Here is a 17,807-nt window from a genome sequence, read left to right as displayed (position 1 = left end):
ATCTGTTTTCCTGCAAAAAGCTATGGCCGAATCTTTTTCCTGCTGAAAGTTCTTGCAGACGTATTTTGACTGGGATTAGGTTCCACTATTGGACAGTTGAATGTGGAATTTCATAAATTTTGTTTATTCCCCTTAAAACAACTCCAGCTTTGTGGAAAAGGTACCCATCCGGAGAACGCCGCCCCCAAATTGACATTTGTGTTGGCTTTTAGAAGACAATAACAAAGGAGTTTGTCATGTAATACACATTTGGTCCGCACATCTATGTTTCTAAGACAGCAAATAGTTGAAATGTTCATTTTCTTATGGTCAGACTACCTCTTGTACATGATGCATCGTTTTGTAGTTTATCTATGCCTTTATTCTTTAGCATAAACTATTCCTGTCAACAAAATCGTCTATTCCGTTATAATGTTGGTCGGCATTTTCTCTCTGGAAATAAAGCCTTATAGATCATGACTTTACTTACAGGACCAGGCATACGAAGAGGCGCGACTGTCACAGCTACTGACAGTCCCAAAAGTTGGATAACTTCGGGGTGATAAAATCGGATATTTGTTACTCCTGCAAAGATTATCGGTACCTTTCTGATGACAGATAACCACTATTCGAAAAAGCATGAGTTCTTTTCTTTACCTGTGATATATTTTAGGAAGGACAAATCTCTGGAAACATCGGGCACTCAAGACATTAAGATTCGTGTCTGGGGTGACTTCGTCCAGTGAAGTATGTATAAGACTTTTTGTAAATGTTTTATAAAGAATTCAGCTTATGATCAAATACCACACATTCGTGATCAGTTCGCATGAACATCTGAACTACTTCAAACGAGAATGGTGTTGAATCGCACTGAAGCCCTTGTATATCGTATTGTTGGTTTGTATTTTTATTTTATTTATTTTTGGTTTCGTTCTTTTTTATCTATTGTAAAGAATTAAATCTTTAAAACATAATGATATTTGTTGAAAACACATTCAGTTATTTCAGGACAAATACCGAAAAGATGTACAGTAATATTCGTTTATAACGAACTCAACCCGCTGCATTTTATGACTAAATTTATATTACCTGAAAAAGCTGGAAAGCGCACGTACAATCTTCAGAAGAAGTCCGCAGGATTATCTTTTGGGATTCATCTTTCCACAGATAATGTAGTGTCTTTGTAGCTAGCGTCCTTCTGTGTGGGGTTTGCAGGGTAGCCTAGTGGTTTAAGCGTTCGCTCGTCACGCCGACATACATACTGGTTCATACAGGAGCCCATACAAGACAAACATTAGACATTACCGGTTCATACAGAAGCCCATACAAGACAAACATTAGACATTACTGGTTCATACAGAAGCCCATACAAGACAAACATTAGACATTACTGGTTCATACAGAAGCCCATACAAGACAAACTTTAGACATTACTGTTCATACAGAAGCCCATACAAGACAAACTTTAGACATTACTGGTTCATACAGAAGCCCGTACAAGACAAACATTAGACATTACTGCTTCATACAGAAGCCCGTACAAGACAAACATTAGACATTACTGGTTCATACAGAAGCCCATACAAGACAAACTTTAGACATTACTGGTTCATACAGAAGCCCATACAAGACAAACTTTAGACATTACTGGTTCACACAGAAGCCCATACAAGACAAACATTAGACATTACTGGTTCATACAGAAGCCCATACAAGACAAACTTTAGATATTACTGGTTCAAAGAAGCCCATACAAGACAAACTTTAGACATTACTGGTTCATACAGAAGCCCATACAAGACAAACTTTAGCATTACTGGTTCATGCAGAAGCCCATACAAGACAAACATTAGACATTACTGGTTCATACAGAAGCCCATACAAGACAAACATTAGACATTACTGCTTCATACAGAAGCCCACTCAAGACAAACATTAGACATTACTGGTTCATACAGAAGCCCATACAAGACAAACATTAGACATTACTGGTTCATACAGAAGCCCGTACAAGACAAACATTAGACATTACTGCTTCATACAGAAGCCCACTCAAGACAAACATTAGACATTACTGGTTCATACAGAAGCCCACTCAAGACAAACATTAGACATTACTGGTTCATACAACACTCCCCATATCCAGGGCCTACAGGACACAAATTGTTGAAATGAGCAGATGCGTCAGGTTAGACCTGGCCATGATCACATTCACCCATATTACTTTTTACTATCATTTTTTCATTCATCCAAGAGTGAGACCCGTGAAGATCCGGGGCAGAATAGGCCTTCAGCAACACATGCTTGCCATAAAAGACGATTATGCTTGTCGTAAGAGGCGACTAACGGGATCGGGTGATCAGACTCGCTGACTTGACACGTGTCATTGGTTCCCAGTTGCGAAGATCGATGCTCATTTTGTTGATCACTGCTTTCTCTGGACCGGACTCTATTATTTACAGGCCGTCGCCATATAGCTGGAATATTGCTGAAAGTAAACTCTTTACGTCACTCACACTCCAAGTGTGAAGTTTCTTTTTTATGTAAGTATAGTATATTTTGTGTTGCTATTTTGCTTTAGCTTATGTGCTGAGTATACTTTAAATGGAAAAATACTCGCCGGTCTTTAACAATGCATTCATTACCTGTGGTGGTCTGTGTTTCGGTCCAAGCAGTTGTCACTGTTTACTAAGAATACTCTATCACACGTTCTCATGAATGAACATAATTTTTTCTGATCAGTAAGAACACTTCTTGATTTGTAAAGTGCAGTTCTAAAGTCTACTTTTCAAGAGAGTTTCTACTACGGCCTGAATGTGAACTAGTTAATGGCAAAAAATAAGGTTGGTAGGCGTGAGCAGTAAAGCCTTTACAAACCGTGGCGAAACCGTACTGTAGCTTATGTAGTATTTTGTGGACAGTGGGGTGGCCTTGTGGTTAAAGTATAAAAGCTTTAACCATAAGCGCTGGGAGTAAAATTTCATTAATATTCTCAGCATCAATATTATTTTTGGTACAGTATAATTTCCATGCACTTGAAACATCTTTCCAAAAGGATTATCAACTGCTGTTATAGTCTGAAAGTTTGCCCCATATTTTAGTATATCCTTAAAAGGGAAATTGCATGGGTTACTAGGATTTGTTTTTGGAATATTATTATGTCATTGTAAAACTACACTCACTCTACATTTACAGTACTTTTTGTTTGAGGTTGTCCATCTTCTGTCGGCACTCTGCAAGAAGGTCCTGCCAGTTGTCTGAAGTGCAGCTAGCGGCGTCAGAACACGTACAGACAAAAGTTCGGGATGTTGGCGCATCCATTGTAAGAATAGCTTGACTTATCAGTTTTCTCTGACTTTAACCCGGAGTAGCAGACAGTAGCAGCGGTCACAATCAGATCCATCTTGTTCCCGTTTCTCTCTGATAATTAAACCAAAGACTGAAACTTCGCGTTTATAACACAACGACATTGTCGGTAGTTGCCAATATCAGTACAATTATTCCGTTCATAATTTTCTGTCATATTGATCATATTTTAAGGCATGAATATTGCTCCTCTCTTCTCCGATACACTTACATGAATAACAATGAATAGATTAATCACAGAACACAAACACACCGCTCGTTAAATTGACCGTTGTTGACTGGCCAATTTCAACTTAGCATACACCAACGGAGACTCATATGCGAAAGAGTGAGTTTAGTTTTTCGACGCATGCAGTAATATTCCAGCTCTATGGCGGCGGTCTGTAAATATTCGAGTCTGGACCAGACAATCCAGTGATAAACAGCATAAGCATCAATCTACCCAAATGGAATACGATGACCAAAACAAAACAAGTCAGAGACCTTGGCCACACCATCCTGTAAGTACGACAATCATAGGTTTCAGAAGTCTAACCCCGAGTTTCACGGGTTCACTCATTTACGAAAACATCATATGGGGTCTGCGGATGTTTATGTAAAAATGTTTTGGACATTACGTCCTTATCGAATGCATGTAGTCGACACAACACGCCCTGGACACTGGACGGAAACGACGGAAACATAGACTAATTGTTGAGCGTCCAGAAAACGTCCAAAATGGTAGTGTTTTTCAAATGTTAGCGGCCAAACAAGGTCCCCGATATGATGCTGTCAGGCTATCGCCCTCAGCTTCCTTAAGAAAGTCATAGGTTTCCTATTTCTGGCTGCAAATGTATGTCTTTCTCTTGGATCTGTCTCGCGTAATCATGATAAGTTTTGTTTTCAGGTTATGTAACAAGACAATAGAATGAAGTCACGCCCAAAATTCAAAAGTAAGAATACACTCAACGGAGTTGTAAATAGGGGCTGCAAAATAGTGTTCCCTCATTACTGCAGGTAAATGTGTCCCTTTACGATCCAACTGCCTTTATCGAATTACAAGACTTGAAACTATTCCTGCCTAACAGTCTTTTGTGCCCGTATGGCGGATTAGCACCCTTAACAGGTAAACATATCTATGGTGTGGTCTCACGTTTGTTCAGTTTGTGTCTGTACACGTAGCAATTAATTGGTATCCGAGGGTGAGATGTACAAATTTAATAATGGCTGTGCTTGGTGCATACATCATGTGTTTGGCGGTGAGCACTTGGCATCTGTTTCACCCAAACCGTTTAAATTTTCTCTTTTCGATAATGGTTAGAAACTCCGTCCAAACTAAAAATTGTAAATCAAGTCAGTAAAATAGTCAGTACACCCATACCATGACTGGTAGAGGTTCAGAAGGAAAGAGTCTTCTCCGATGTTTAAAAAATACAACCAGACCGTTCCCATGTTCTTAACTGTCAACAGACACTGTCAATATCCCACCGCCTTTACCGACTGTCAGTATTTAGGACTAGAATTGCCAAACAATCATTTGTACCCGTTAGTGTCAGTGTTCTTTACGGTTTAACGGGTGAGTACCCGTGGATGAAATGGACACATGGCTGCCTCTAGGTTTGGAGAGCACACCGATCCATAGCGCCGGGTTATAAGACAATCAACCTCAATATCGAGATTCAGTGGAACACCCTTGGCACGCTTAAAAGCTGTTGGTAGGCATCACCAGGGTCATCTGAGGAAAGAAATGTGCGAAAGGAAACATAAAAACGTCATTGTGAAGAACCTCCACACCCACTTCTAACCCCGACCTCCTGAACTGATTGGAATGTATACACGATTGAGCATGTTTGCTATGGAGGTCCTCTGCCTCTATATTGAGCAGAAAGCTCAAAGGATTTAAGCCAAAGACTCAACGTGTCTCCCTGCAATATTCCCCTTCTGATTGTGATAGATTCTTATGGCTGACTTGATCACGCGAGTACATCTCAAGTTCAATCGACCATAAACTCACCACAGACCTGAGAAAATGTTTTCTTGTAGTCAATCCAGTACATCCATTTCAGTCTTGTATTAATTTTGATCATGTTGTATCTGTCTTCGTCGACGAACATATCACAGTGAACTTTTAGCGTTCATGAGCGTTTTTGGAAGTCTGAAGTAAATGCAGCTGTGTGGGCTGAGATCAACTAGTGTTGAAATGTAAGTAACATTATAAAGTGATTGTCACAGTGCCTATTGTAAGTTTTTATATGTTTTCTCTTGGATTGAACATGGATATATGTGTTATATGTGTTATATAGTCTGTCAGAACTGTAAATATACTTTCCACGGCCATTATTCACGTATCAGATTTTAATGAAACGCCTGTAACAGAAAGTCTTGTAACCCGTCATCCTCCATACCTCCATTGTACGCGGTCCGATAAATCTATGGGTCGGCCTGATAATTTCATTACCTCCCTATGCTGGCCCAGCGTACAGACAGTAGCCGCCGTTACAACCGAGCTTCACAGGATCAACAAAGATAGCGGTCGCAGCCATGAAGGTTTGTTCGCAGTGCGACTCAGATTTTGGAGAAATCACACAGACAAACTGATCGGTTCGAGATTTTTAAAAAAACAAACATATGTGCAAGAACTCTACCTCATTCAAAGAACCTTTGCATGGTTTGCATTGCCAAATTAATCGGTTAGACAAGTTAAATGCGAAAGTGAGTTGCGATTGGTACGCTCAACTTCCCGAATTAATAAAACGCCAGCCAAGGGAGGTAATAAAATCATCGGGCTGAAGTGTAGATGCATCCAGGGTATAGTTGAGATTGATCGGGACGTGTACCCTTGAGATATCGAGGATGGTGTACATTGTGCCAAATTCAACTGTTTCGTATGAAAACTTATGCATGAAATATAAGAATGCGAAGCGGTCTTTTGTGACGTCATCCGGTTGTATGTTTGCACCTACCTCAAAATAGCATGGACCCCTAAAGATCAGGTCCTAGATTTTCGAAGTTCTCTAATCGCTAAGATAGATGTAAGTTAATGTTAATGAATGCTACTTACGACTACATTAGCGCTAAGAGAGCTTCGAAAATCTAGGTCTTAGTTTGGAAATGTTCTTCAGCAACCCGTGCTTGTCGTAAAAGGCGACTAACGGGATCGACGGATCAGACTGGCTGACTTCGTTATCGTATCCCAGTTCTGTAAATGTATGGTCATGCTTTTGATCACTGGATGTTCTGTTCCAGACGCGATTATTTACAAACAGCCGCCATAGCTGTAATATTGCTGGGCGTGGCGTTCAGCAACAAACAAACAAACAAATAAGGGACCAACACTTATTACACAAGCACCATGATGTTTACATATTTTATCTTATTTATGATATGTTAATGTTAAACTCCAATGGTGTCATATTGGAACTACGATGCCATAAAGGTTGCATGGTTCCATTGTACACTTACGAAATATTATACACGTTTTCCGACTTGAAGTCATTGAAAAGAATGATCAATTTTCTGTAATCACTGGCAAGTTGAAAAACATAAATGGTTCATCTGATTAATGAGTATCCAAAAACATTTGTTCATCTATTAATTATACGTCGCTTCCTGTTTTTGGAAGATTTGTCTTGTCTAGAATATATGTCTGAGAAGATGTTTAGATAATGACGATATTGCACAGTATTACATGAATGATTCTTTACAACAGTGTGCGTAGATATCAGATGATAGATATATTTTATTCAGTAGTGTTGGCCCTGAGACTTATACTACAATGACACCTACACATCTAGATGCAGTAAAATATGCAGCATTTTAGACATTGAATAAATTTGTCCGATAAACAGGTATTGATTTCACAATGTCTATATTGTTTGAATTTAGAAGGTTTGACAATGTGAGGTTGGTCCATTACAGTTTCTGACAGACTTGACAAATGATTAGTAAATGATATTCATGACTTGGCCACCCATTAACGACAAGTTAATGAGGGAAACAGAGCTATAGGTCATGCGGGAATTCAGAGATTGATGGAGTTATTCATTTAAGCATAACTCCGGTGAGAAATATCCTTAAATCATCTCTCCACAAACAACATGCATCCACTGTTAATGTTCCCTTCAAGAATTCATTATATTTTAATTATAACTTTGCAATAGTCCCCTTGTTAAAAGGTATCCCAAAAGGACACCGCCTCAGGGCAGGAGTCAATTTTGTGCAACGTACTGCAACACAGAAAAACTTTTCTTTCTGTTGTTTAAGTTGTATAATGAAGCATTACGCATTTATGGACCGTTTTGAATATTGCACAAGCGTAACATATCATAATTGCATAAAGGTACGTTTCTGTGCAGATCCTACACCCTTGAGCTAAAAGCTGCAGACTTGGTTGGCGACATTTCCGTGGGCGTTTGGGTCGATAGGTAGGTGGGTAGGCAGGACTCTTTCAGCTTTGACACGGCGTTGTTTGGCTGCATACAATGAGCATATACAGGCAAACCAAAGGTTTCGGGCACTAAGCCTGAATGAAATTAGTAAATTTGACAAAATTAACACCTTATGCAAGTGGAAATACACGTACCTTTGTATTGTATACTTCTCGCGGTATCCTTATTGATGAATGTAGAATGTAGTGACTATATATACGTTGTCGTGGTTCAGTAGTATTTTGCAGCGCACAGAAGATCATTCTCATGGTGAAAAGGGACAGGTTCTCCAAACCGTAACAACCTCTATTCCGGCTGTTTTTACAGGTACCAATGCATGTCTGTTTAGAGGGCTTCAGCTGTATTTACCATGAGCAAGAAGCATCTGAAATGGTCTAACCCAATGTACACACATTGCCTTCCAGTAATTTAAAAATATTCGAGAACATGACTTGAACTTTAAGTTAGAAACTGACATAGGCAATATTGAACATTTTAACACAACAGATACCAATTACCGCTGTCGCTACGTTGTATGTCAGCACAATGATCCAGACAAAAACAGGCTCGTACATTTGTCGCTACGAACATGACAGCAGATGAGTTTTGTCACTTGTTTGGTCTCTGACGCTAGAGAGTTTAAAGAATAATACTGTGTCTACTGTAGCTAAGACTGTTGAGTACTCGGTTTCTATCATGCCCTTTAACTTGTGCAAAGAACCACTAGACTTATAATAAGTATGTTATAATTGCATCATCGGAATAAATTCATCTTCCAAGAACCTAGATATCAAAGGAGTCTTCGAACAACTAGGAAATCAGAATGATTTCAATCTTGTCCGTAGTTATAATGATCTGTCTGAAATCTGAATTATCCCGAAAAGGTAACTGACAGAGTCAGCTGTTGGTAGACATCTGTTGTCCATCCTCCACCACAGATTGTGCTGACGTCACCAGCACAGCTTTTGCAGCAGTTGTCATCATCCTTCTTCTGGTATCCGCCTTTGATGACGTCCCACAAAACATGCGGTTGAGTCCTGATGAGTAAACATATTGGATCAAATTCAGGGGAAAGATCATTATATTAGTACATAAACAAGAAAATACATATTCCTGTGTAGTAGCACACGATGAAGGAAGTCGCCATGTTTTATAATAGTCTTCAGATATTCTTTAGACTTTTATTAATATAGATGGCAATTTATCCTATAGTCAACGGGACAACATTAACATATATAATCCTCGTGTGTCCACTGACAACAATGAACTGCAAAATAACCTAATATGTGCAATACTCCATTATATTCCAGTGCACCTTAGGATATCGTTTATAAATTTATCATTAATGATGGCGTAATGAAGTAATCGGCCCCCTTGACGCGAAAGCAGCCTTTACAAAGGTGGGACACTGATGGGAAAAGAAATGTCGGAAAGCTGTTCTTAAACTGACGTTTATGATTTTCTAAAGAAATTAGTATTAGAAAATACCTGTAGAATTATGATTGGTTGGACAGTGGTTTAACACTGCACAGCTATATTCCTGGAGTCTGAAAATAAATTCCCAGACAATCCATTGATCAACATCATGAACATCGGTTTATGCAGTGCGGATACGATGCCGTGTCAGCAAGCCTGAGCCCCCCATCCCGCTAGTCGCTTCTGACGACAAGCATGGGTTAGTGAAGACCAATATTAACCCGGATCTTGTGGTCTGCATTGCAGCGGTAGACTTGGAAAACTTTTCGTAAGTATTTTCGTGTTAAAATGTTTGGGGGAAACGTGCAGAATCTCTGCAGTATGTAAATTAGAGCCTCAGTACACATTGGAACAGTTGGTATTTTCCATAGCACGTAAATAAACATCCTCGCTCCGGCAATACCAAGTGAATAATATGTAATGAAACAGCATGTAGCTTGATTAATGTACCCATGAAAAATAGTTTGAAAACTTATTTACATTTGAAAAGACATTTTCTAAAAACGATGAAACATTCATAACGAAACAGCTTCATTGAAACAAAACTCATGGAGGACATCATATGCTAGCATGCATGGAACACAAGGCTAAAAACTTTTCATTACAAAACACTTTTGAATAAAAGACCATGAGTATTCCAGTAAAATTTCTGGCTTTGTCAAGATCAGTTGATCTATACGTTTGCATTTGTCATTTCGCATTATTCTGTGTATACAATTCTGAACTGTTAGTTGTGCCATCACCTGACATTCCCTATGTGTGCAGCCTCACGTTCTGGTACAATTTGAACTGGTAGACGTCTTTAAAATTCCGAAGGTGTTCAGTGGGGTTACCCCTGTCGAGATTATTACAACATGGCCGTGCGGCAGAGCGTTATCACCCATGTACACATGTTGGCTTTGTGAGGGATGGTTGTCGAAATGTGGCACTACGATGAGTTAAAAGATGCCCAGTGCAATATTCTGTCCATTCAGTCACCAAATCCTATTTTCTTTATATGATGGACATCCCAGGTCACCATTACAGATTGCTCACCCCCTTGAACTGTTGCTTTAGCGTGTTTTACATCTCTTATCCTGTCTACAAATGCGAATTCGACCCTATTAAATATCCTACACATCAGATCGATAAAGCCTGCTCTTAGTTCTAATAGTATCTGTGTGTCGATCGTTTAGGGATATGTTTATCAGTTACCATTATGGGGAACATTAAAGAGGTCTGCGAGTTCAATATATTGCATTCTTGGCACGGTTCCTCTCGGTGGAGAGTCGGCTGGTCGGCTGTCGGTATTAAACTGATTCCTCAATACGGGTGCACCGATGAAGGGATCACGTCCTTCAAATTTAAACAGAAATAAATCATTACGGAGAGGTGCTGCGTTTGATGTTCTGAACATTGGTTGGCATCAGTGGGCATCTTCTAGTCCCAATCCCCTGGTCACGCTCAGGTGATGCCGTAACTGTCCTTCCGTAGCCATACATGACATTTTTCATTCAACCTGTTCTCCAGCTTTCGTCAGTAGACAGTCCCCAACTTCAATGGAAAACTCTTTGTTTGAATTACAGACGCTTAAAGTTTTGGACGAAGTATAATAAAGAAAACAGGGGACTTACTATACTTTACTTTATGTCCTAATCATAAAGCTATAGAAGAAATGTTGTTGCTGGTGGATCAGTCTCGGTTAGTGGACCACATCCAGATATACAAGGAATATCTCGCGTTCTGAAACGTCTGGACAAAGTGCTAAATATAATGATTAGTTTCCTTGTATATCTCCTTCAGACACTGACTGTTTTGTCCGTCGACTTTTGTGTACGAAGCCGGCATTTTCTCAAATCTGCCTCCCAGATAAACGAACCACACCTTGAGGTGTAGATATGGATATGATCACACATTGGATATGACGGTACCACTTTGGAGAAGAAAACATCTAAACGGAGCTCTGAATTCACATATTTTTTACACTTGACAATGGGATTTCTCTGGAAACAGAGGATGTTTCATTCAGTCTGTGTAAAGTCATGTATAATAATTAGTCACAAATTCTGATGTCATTTCAAAACGTTTGAATAGATAATGGACATGATTTTTGAAATTTAAGCACTTGTTGGAAGATTTCATAAGTGTGTTTGTGTTTAGCATGTTGTGCTGTTGCTACAGGAGATAATCTTTCTAGGGTTCCAGATTAACTAAATTAAGTTAAAAGGATCTGAATTTTGTGTCAGGATCTTTATGAACATCGGCACCCGAGAACAGCCACCTCCTCGTGGTGGGTGCTGGGTAACGCTAAGACCCGGTTGTGGAACCGAAGGGAATTTGGTCCACAAACCCGTTTCCCGTGGGTTGCGGCCCTGTGTCGGCGGAGGAGGGGATCCTGGTGGTTGAGGGCAATAGGGGCCTGTAACCGTGTTCCCTTTGCTCAATACACCACTTGGGCCCTGACTTCGCCTAGACGGGTGGTTGAATGGGCCCGGTTCAACCAATCGGCTGACCCTATTTTTCATGTAATTGCACAGATTTGATTTTGTACTGTTTCAATTTTGGTCTTGGCTTTTTCATTCACATAACACTTTTAGATTTGAAAACTGATGTTATGAACTTTGCCTAGAGTCTTATGCCCAGAAGGCGGTGGCTCATGGACCAATCTGGTGGATCGATTAATTTTGAATTAATCTTCTGCTGGAGTATACCATTTCAGTATCCTTGGTGCTGCCAGTCGGAGAGCGACTGGTATATAGCATTGTTCGTGTGATACTCGGTGTAGGGTGTAGACCTGGGATGGTGTACTTTCTATTATTAACCATGGCACAACCCAAAACACACAAGATAAGTGTTTGTCCTCGGACGAGGACAGTGCTACAAACAGATCACTGGATACATGGAGTAGATTTTTGGTTGTATCTTCTACTGACGGTGAACCTTTAAAACGCAATCATTTGCCACATCAAAAGCAGTTTATGGACTTGTTGGTGATGTCCAAGCTGTTACAAAATTAGATATGGGTTTCTCCTCATAGAGTGTAAAACAGTGAAACAATCAGCTACCCTCATAGCTACAAAACATCTTGCAAATACAGTAGTATCTGTTTCTCCACACAAGTCTCTGAACAGCAGCAAAGGCATCTTGACAGACAGAGACCGCTGGCTTTCCCACATGAGTGAAACAAAATCAAGGAGTCACTCATGTCAAACGATCCACTTTTAAGAAAAATGGAGAAACTTTAAATACAAACACTTATTTGATTTCTTTTTCACAACTGAAACACCCCAAATAGGTCAAAGCTGGATATTGTAATATCGAAGCGGAGCAATATATTCCAAATCCACTTCGTTGTTACAAGTGTCAAAAGTTTGGTCACGGTGCCCAATCTTGCAGGAATCGTGCAACATGCTACAGATGTGGTGAAGAAGATCATGAAGGTTCTGACTGTTTGTCTTCACCAAAATGTGTCAATTGTCTTGGAGACCATATATCTTCATCAAAGTCATGTGAAATCTGGAAACGTGAATATGAAATTATCAAAATCAAAACTCAAAAGAAAGTCACCTATCATGAGGCAAAACGTTTAGTAAATGTCGCCTCAGTCATCAAGTATAACATACTCTGCTGTTATTGCTCGCCATCATGCTAAATCTGTTCTGTCTGTTTCATGTCAGGCAGATATCACCTGGGTTAAAGCAGACAAACATACTTTAACCACATCAGATTCTGCTGTTGATAAGAATCATGCAACATCAGCCAGACTGACTCTCAAGCAGCATCTCCTGCAGTGAAAAATCCTTGCCATACAGTAGATTATAGACATAAATCTGATAGAGTACAAAAGGGATCACGTGGCCCTGTACAAATCTATGACATATTTCAACTCTTGGAAGACATGGACGTCTCTCGTCACCCCCTTGCGCGAAATAGAAGCAGTTCGCCTCGGAAGGGGAAAAGTCGATCCCCAGTACTACCGCCTGCTATAAAATGAACATTAACTCCTTAATCCAATGGAACTGCAGAGGACATAGGAATAATTTTAATGAAGTACAATTACTAGCACGGGACTTTAAACCACCAGCGTTTTGTTTTCAAGTAAAACCTATTTGAAACAAAATGATAAGTTTCAATTCCGCAAATACCATTCTTAACATTCTTTTTCACCCCCTTCACCCCCTAGTGACAAAGGTTCTGGTGGATCTTTCATATTGGTGAGACATGGTATTATTCATAGCCCTATTCTTCTTAAAAGCAATCTTCAGGTTGTTGCTGTTCGTCTTACTTTACATATAACCCTTACTCTTTGTTCCTTGTATATCTGCCCTTCTTCCATTCTCCATGAGACTGACCTTCTAGATTTGTATGACAATTACCAAAACCCTGTATCATAATGGGTGATCTCAATGGACATAACCCATTTTGGGGAAGTCCTGATACCAACAGTAAAGGGAATGTTCTTGAAGAGTTTATATCTGATAATAATTTATGTATATTCAGTGATGGCTCTGACACATATTTACATCTTGCAACAGGAGCATATTCTTCCTTAGACCTGTCACTCACTGATTCAAACGTTTATAATGAATTTGAATGGTCAGTCCATAATGATCTTTGTGGTAGTGACCACTTTCCAACAGTACTTACAGCAATTAACCCTTCCGATGATCCGCCTGTAACAAGATGGAATTTTTCAAAGGCAAGTTGTCCATTATTTCAAGTCACCTGCTTTAAGGAACTTAAATCAGACCTTTTCATGGATATACCTGATCCAATTAAACTGTCCTCGGACAAACTAAAACATATAGCTGATGAAACTATTCATAAGTCCTCTGTAAACCCGCACATCCGTAAACCATGGTTTGATGATGAATGCAAACAGGCTAAGAAAAAGAGGAAAAAAGCAGAGAAATATTTTCGCCTTCATCCCACTTTACATAACTTAACTAATGTAAAAACCAGTTATGCTAAAGCCCGACGAACGTTTGAACACACTAAACGTCACACATGGAAAAATTTCGTTTCGAAAGTAAATTCCCGTACTCCTATGTTAAGGGTATGGAACATGATCCAAAAAATTAAAGGCAAGGGTTCCAAATCCAGTAGTATTCAGCATCTCAAAAATGATAATAACATACTAACTGAAAAATCTGATATTGGAAACTCGTTGGGTGAAACTTTGGCTAAATATTCGTCCTCTTTAAATTATCATCCAAAATTCCAGACTTATCAAACACACCAACAGAGGAAACCAGTGATTTTTAAATGGTGAAGATTATAATGAGATATTTTCATTACATGAACTTCATACTGCGCTATCATAGGCTCACGATACTGCAACAGGACCTGATAATATCCATTACCAACTCTTAAAACACTTGCCTGAATCATGTCTCGAAACGTTACTTGGCATTTTTGAGCATATTTGGATAACGCAACATTTTCCCCCTTCATGGTGAAAAGCCATAGTTGTTCCTATTCCAAAGCCTGAGAGGGATCATACAGATCCATCAAATTACCGACCTGTTTCCTTAACTAGCTGCGTTTGCAAAACCATGGAGCGAATGGTTAATAATCGCTTAGTTTGGTTTTTGGAAACCAACAATCTGATTACTGATATACAATGTGGTTTCCGTAAAAACCGAAGCACAATTGACCACTTGGTACGTTTGGAATCATTTGTTAAAAATTCTTTCATTAAAAAACAACATGCAATCTTTTTTGATCTCGAAAAAGCATACGATATTAATTGGAAGCATGGTATTTTAAAAGATTTACATTCTTTTGGGTTGAGAGGTCGCTTGCCTCAGTTTATATCTTTTTTTTTTTAAATGGCAGACAGTTTCAAGTACGTGTGGGATCAAACATTCAGACTACTTTCATCTAGATCAGGGTGTTCCCCAAGGCAGTATTTTGTCTGTGACTTTATGTAGTTTTAAAATCAACAGTTTTTCTAAGGTTTTAAGTGATTCAGTAGATGGATCACTATTTGTGGATGATTTTAATGTTTCTTGTAGAGGTAGAAATATGTATACAATAGAGAGGCAATTTTAAATTTGTCTCAATAAAATTGAAAAATGGTCACTTGAAAACGGGTTTAAATTTTCTATAACAAAAACAAATTGCTTGCATTTCTGAAGAAAGTATAAACCGCATAAAGATCCAGAATTATTTTTAAATGGCACCCCCATCAAAGTAGTAAAGGAGGCCAAGTCTTGGGTCTTATTTTCGATTCACATCTAACTTTTCTACCCCACATTAAATCCCTTAAGACTAAATGCCTGAAGGCACTTGATTTGTTAAAAGTTGTTTCCGACTCAAAGTGGCGAGGAGACCAAACTACCCTACTCCACTTATACAGATCTCTCATCAGTTCGAAACTTGATTACAGCTCCATCGTTTATGGTGGAACCTGTAAAAGCAACCTCAGAATATTGGATTCTATCCACCATCAAGGTCTAAGACTATGCCTTGGATCATTTAGAACTTCTCCTATTGACAGTCTTTACGTCGAGGCCGATGAGCCATCTCTTACTCAACGGATGGTGGCACAGTGGCTTGTGCCACTGTCATTGGATCCAGAACAATATATTTCAGATTACCGGATAATAGTTCTATTTTCACAGCGGAAGGAAACGTTATATTAACGGCTCTTAAATATATTGAAGGACACCCTATACATAAACAGTATATTATCTATTCCGATTCTCTTTCTTGCCTCCGGGCAATTAAAAACCTGTCATGTAAACATCCACTTTTAATAGAATAATAACCTTGCTAATGGCCAATACGACATCGTCTTTTGTTGGTTACCCAGCCATGTAGGCATTTCTGGCAACACAATAGCCGATCTCGCTGCCAAGGCAGCACTCAACAAATCTGTGACTCCACTTCTTATTCCATACTCTGGTTATAAAGCTACAAGTAGATGGTATATCCGTGATCCCAGTGGGTGTAAATAAATTACATGTAATAAAACCTTATATTGGTTATACCCACTTGGGTTGTCAGTCCAGATTTGAGGAGGTCATTTTGCTGCGATGTCGTATTTGCCATGCGAGATATACTCATGAATACCTTTTGAAAGGTGAGGATCCTCCGTTCTGCATCCCTTGTGATGAAACGATCACAGTCAAGCATATCCTGCTTGACTGTGTTGAGTATTCCATCACAAGGGATACCTATTTTAAATCACGTAGTATGAAGGACCCTTTTACTAATATCAGTTCTCATTAATCATTGCATTTTTAAAAGAATTTGATTTATTAAATGAATTGTAAATAAATAAATATTTTATTATTGGAAGTTTAAATTCGTAACTGTATCCCCAAATGGGGTTGAAGTGTCGTAAAACTATTGTCCTCCTGAGAAGGTACGTAAGTCCACAAACATTCAAAGTAAATTCAGACTTTCCATTTTTTAATCGTAGAATAAGTGTCCTTTTACTGAATGGCTAGATTTCCCGAATTCATGAGGGGATGATGTAAATGCAACTAGGGTCCATGCAGGTAGCAAAGTACTGTAAGTCCCCATGGTCCCTAGTATGCTGATCTACCTTCAGTTGTTAGCAATCTATAGCCCATTTTTATATTGTATTGTCCTCTATAGATAAATTGTTTTAGGTATAGTTACTAGTTTTATATTCTACTCTGTGAAATTTTGGTTGTTTTACTGTCCTTCGTTGACAGGTTTTATAATAGACATATATTTCATTTTAGTATTAAATGTTCTTGTCACGATATGGCTGAGATACTGCCGATGTGACGTTAAATATTAACTCACTTTATGAGCATAGGTTCAGTCTTTCACAACCCCCAAAGCACGATTTTGGAGCGAAAGTAAATATTCAAGAACAAGGTTGTTTAAATTTTCTGAAAAAAAATAATTTTTTTTTATCCTTAGCATATATTTATGATAACTGCATGTTGAATTTGGTCAACTTTGTCAGAAATATATATTTCATAGCGTGGGGCGTTTCTGAACTTCTGGATTTCAAGAATTAAAATGGTGACATGTCCTTATAGTTCTTCGACGAGTGAGTGAGTATGGGTTCAGTCTGTTGTAGGGACATTCCAGCAATATCACATGGGTACAATGTTTGAAACCCATTCCTGTCGTCCCCTGCAGTGATATTGCTGGAATACTTGCTAAAAGTGGTGTAAAACCATACCCACTCACTCACTTCAAAGTGTCACAGCCAGGAATGACAATATACACAGTTAAGTCTGTTAAAGAACGTTCTTGATATGGAAAATAGAACATGTGTTTGCTCTGAAGGTTTTGCAGACATAAGCTTGTTATCATCCTTTATCTAATAGAGATTCATAAACACATGCTCATGGTAGAGCCGAAAATATGCAGTCGACTCAGTCTTTTACCAGTTTGTTTTTATTTATCAGGAAAAGGGTTTTCTCACTTATATTTGGCTGTCTCTAGCAGAATGTTTCACATCATTATTTGACTCCACCCCTCCAGCCTCCTGTTGGTACAAGCCGCTAATTAGTACCTCTATCCTATCGCCTGGCTGTTCTGTTAGCTGTACTCACTCCCGTGTAGCTGGATTAACTGCTACTATTAGTTAACTCTTAAGCTCGCCAGGTT

At 39.0% G+C, this 17,807-nt stretch overlaps 1 protein-coding gene across 1 annotated transcript in view; it reads left to right on the top strand.

Moving 5' to 3' along the window:
- The first annotated feature begins 3,643 nt into the window (after positions 1-3,643).
- The window catches only part of LOC137274462 (mucin-6-like), a 38,723-nt gene continuing 24,559 nt past the window's right edge, over positions 3,644-17,807 (top strand). The window contains exon 1 of the mRNA XM_067807663.1: positions 3,644-3,845. Coding sequence (XP_067663764.1) covers positions 3,802-3,845 — 44 coding nt within the window. The 5' untranslated portion in view covers positions 3,644-3,801. The remainder of the gene's footprint in view (positions 3,846-17,807) is intronic.

The sequence above is a fragment of the Haliotis asinina genome, chromosome 1 (assembly GCF_037392515.1).
Source record: "Haliotis asinina isolate JCU_RB_2024 chromosome 1, JCU_Hal_asi_v2, whole genome shotgun sequence".
Classification (NCBI taxonomy): Eukaryota; Metazoa; Mollusca; class Gastropoda; order Lepetellida; family Haliotidae; genus Haliotis; species Haliotis asinina.
Note: the sequence above shows the minus strand (reverse complement) of the source record. Positions and strands in the feature narration are given on the sequence as shown.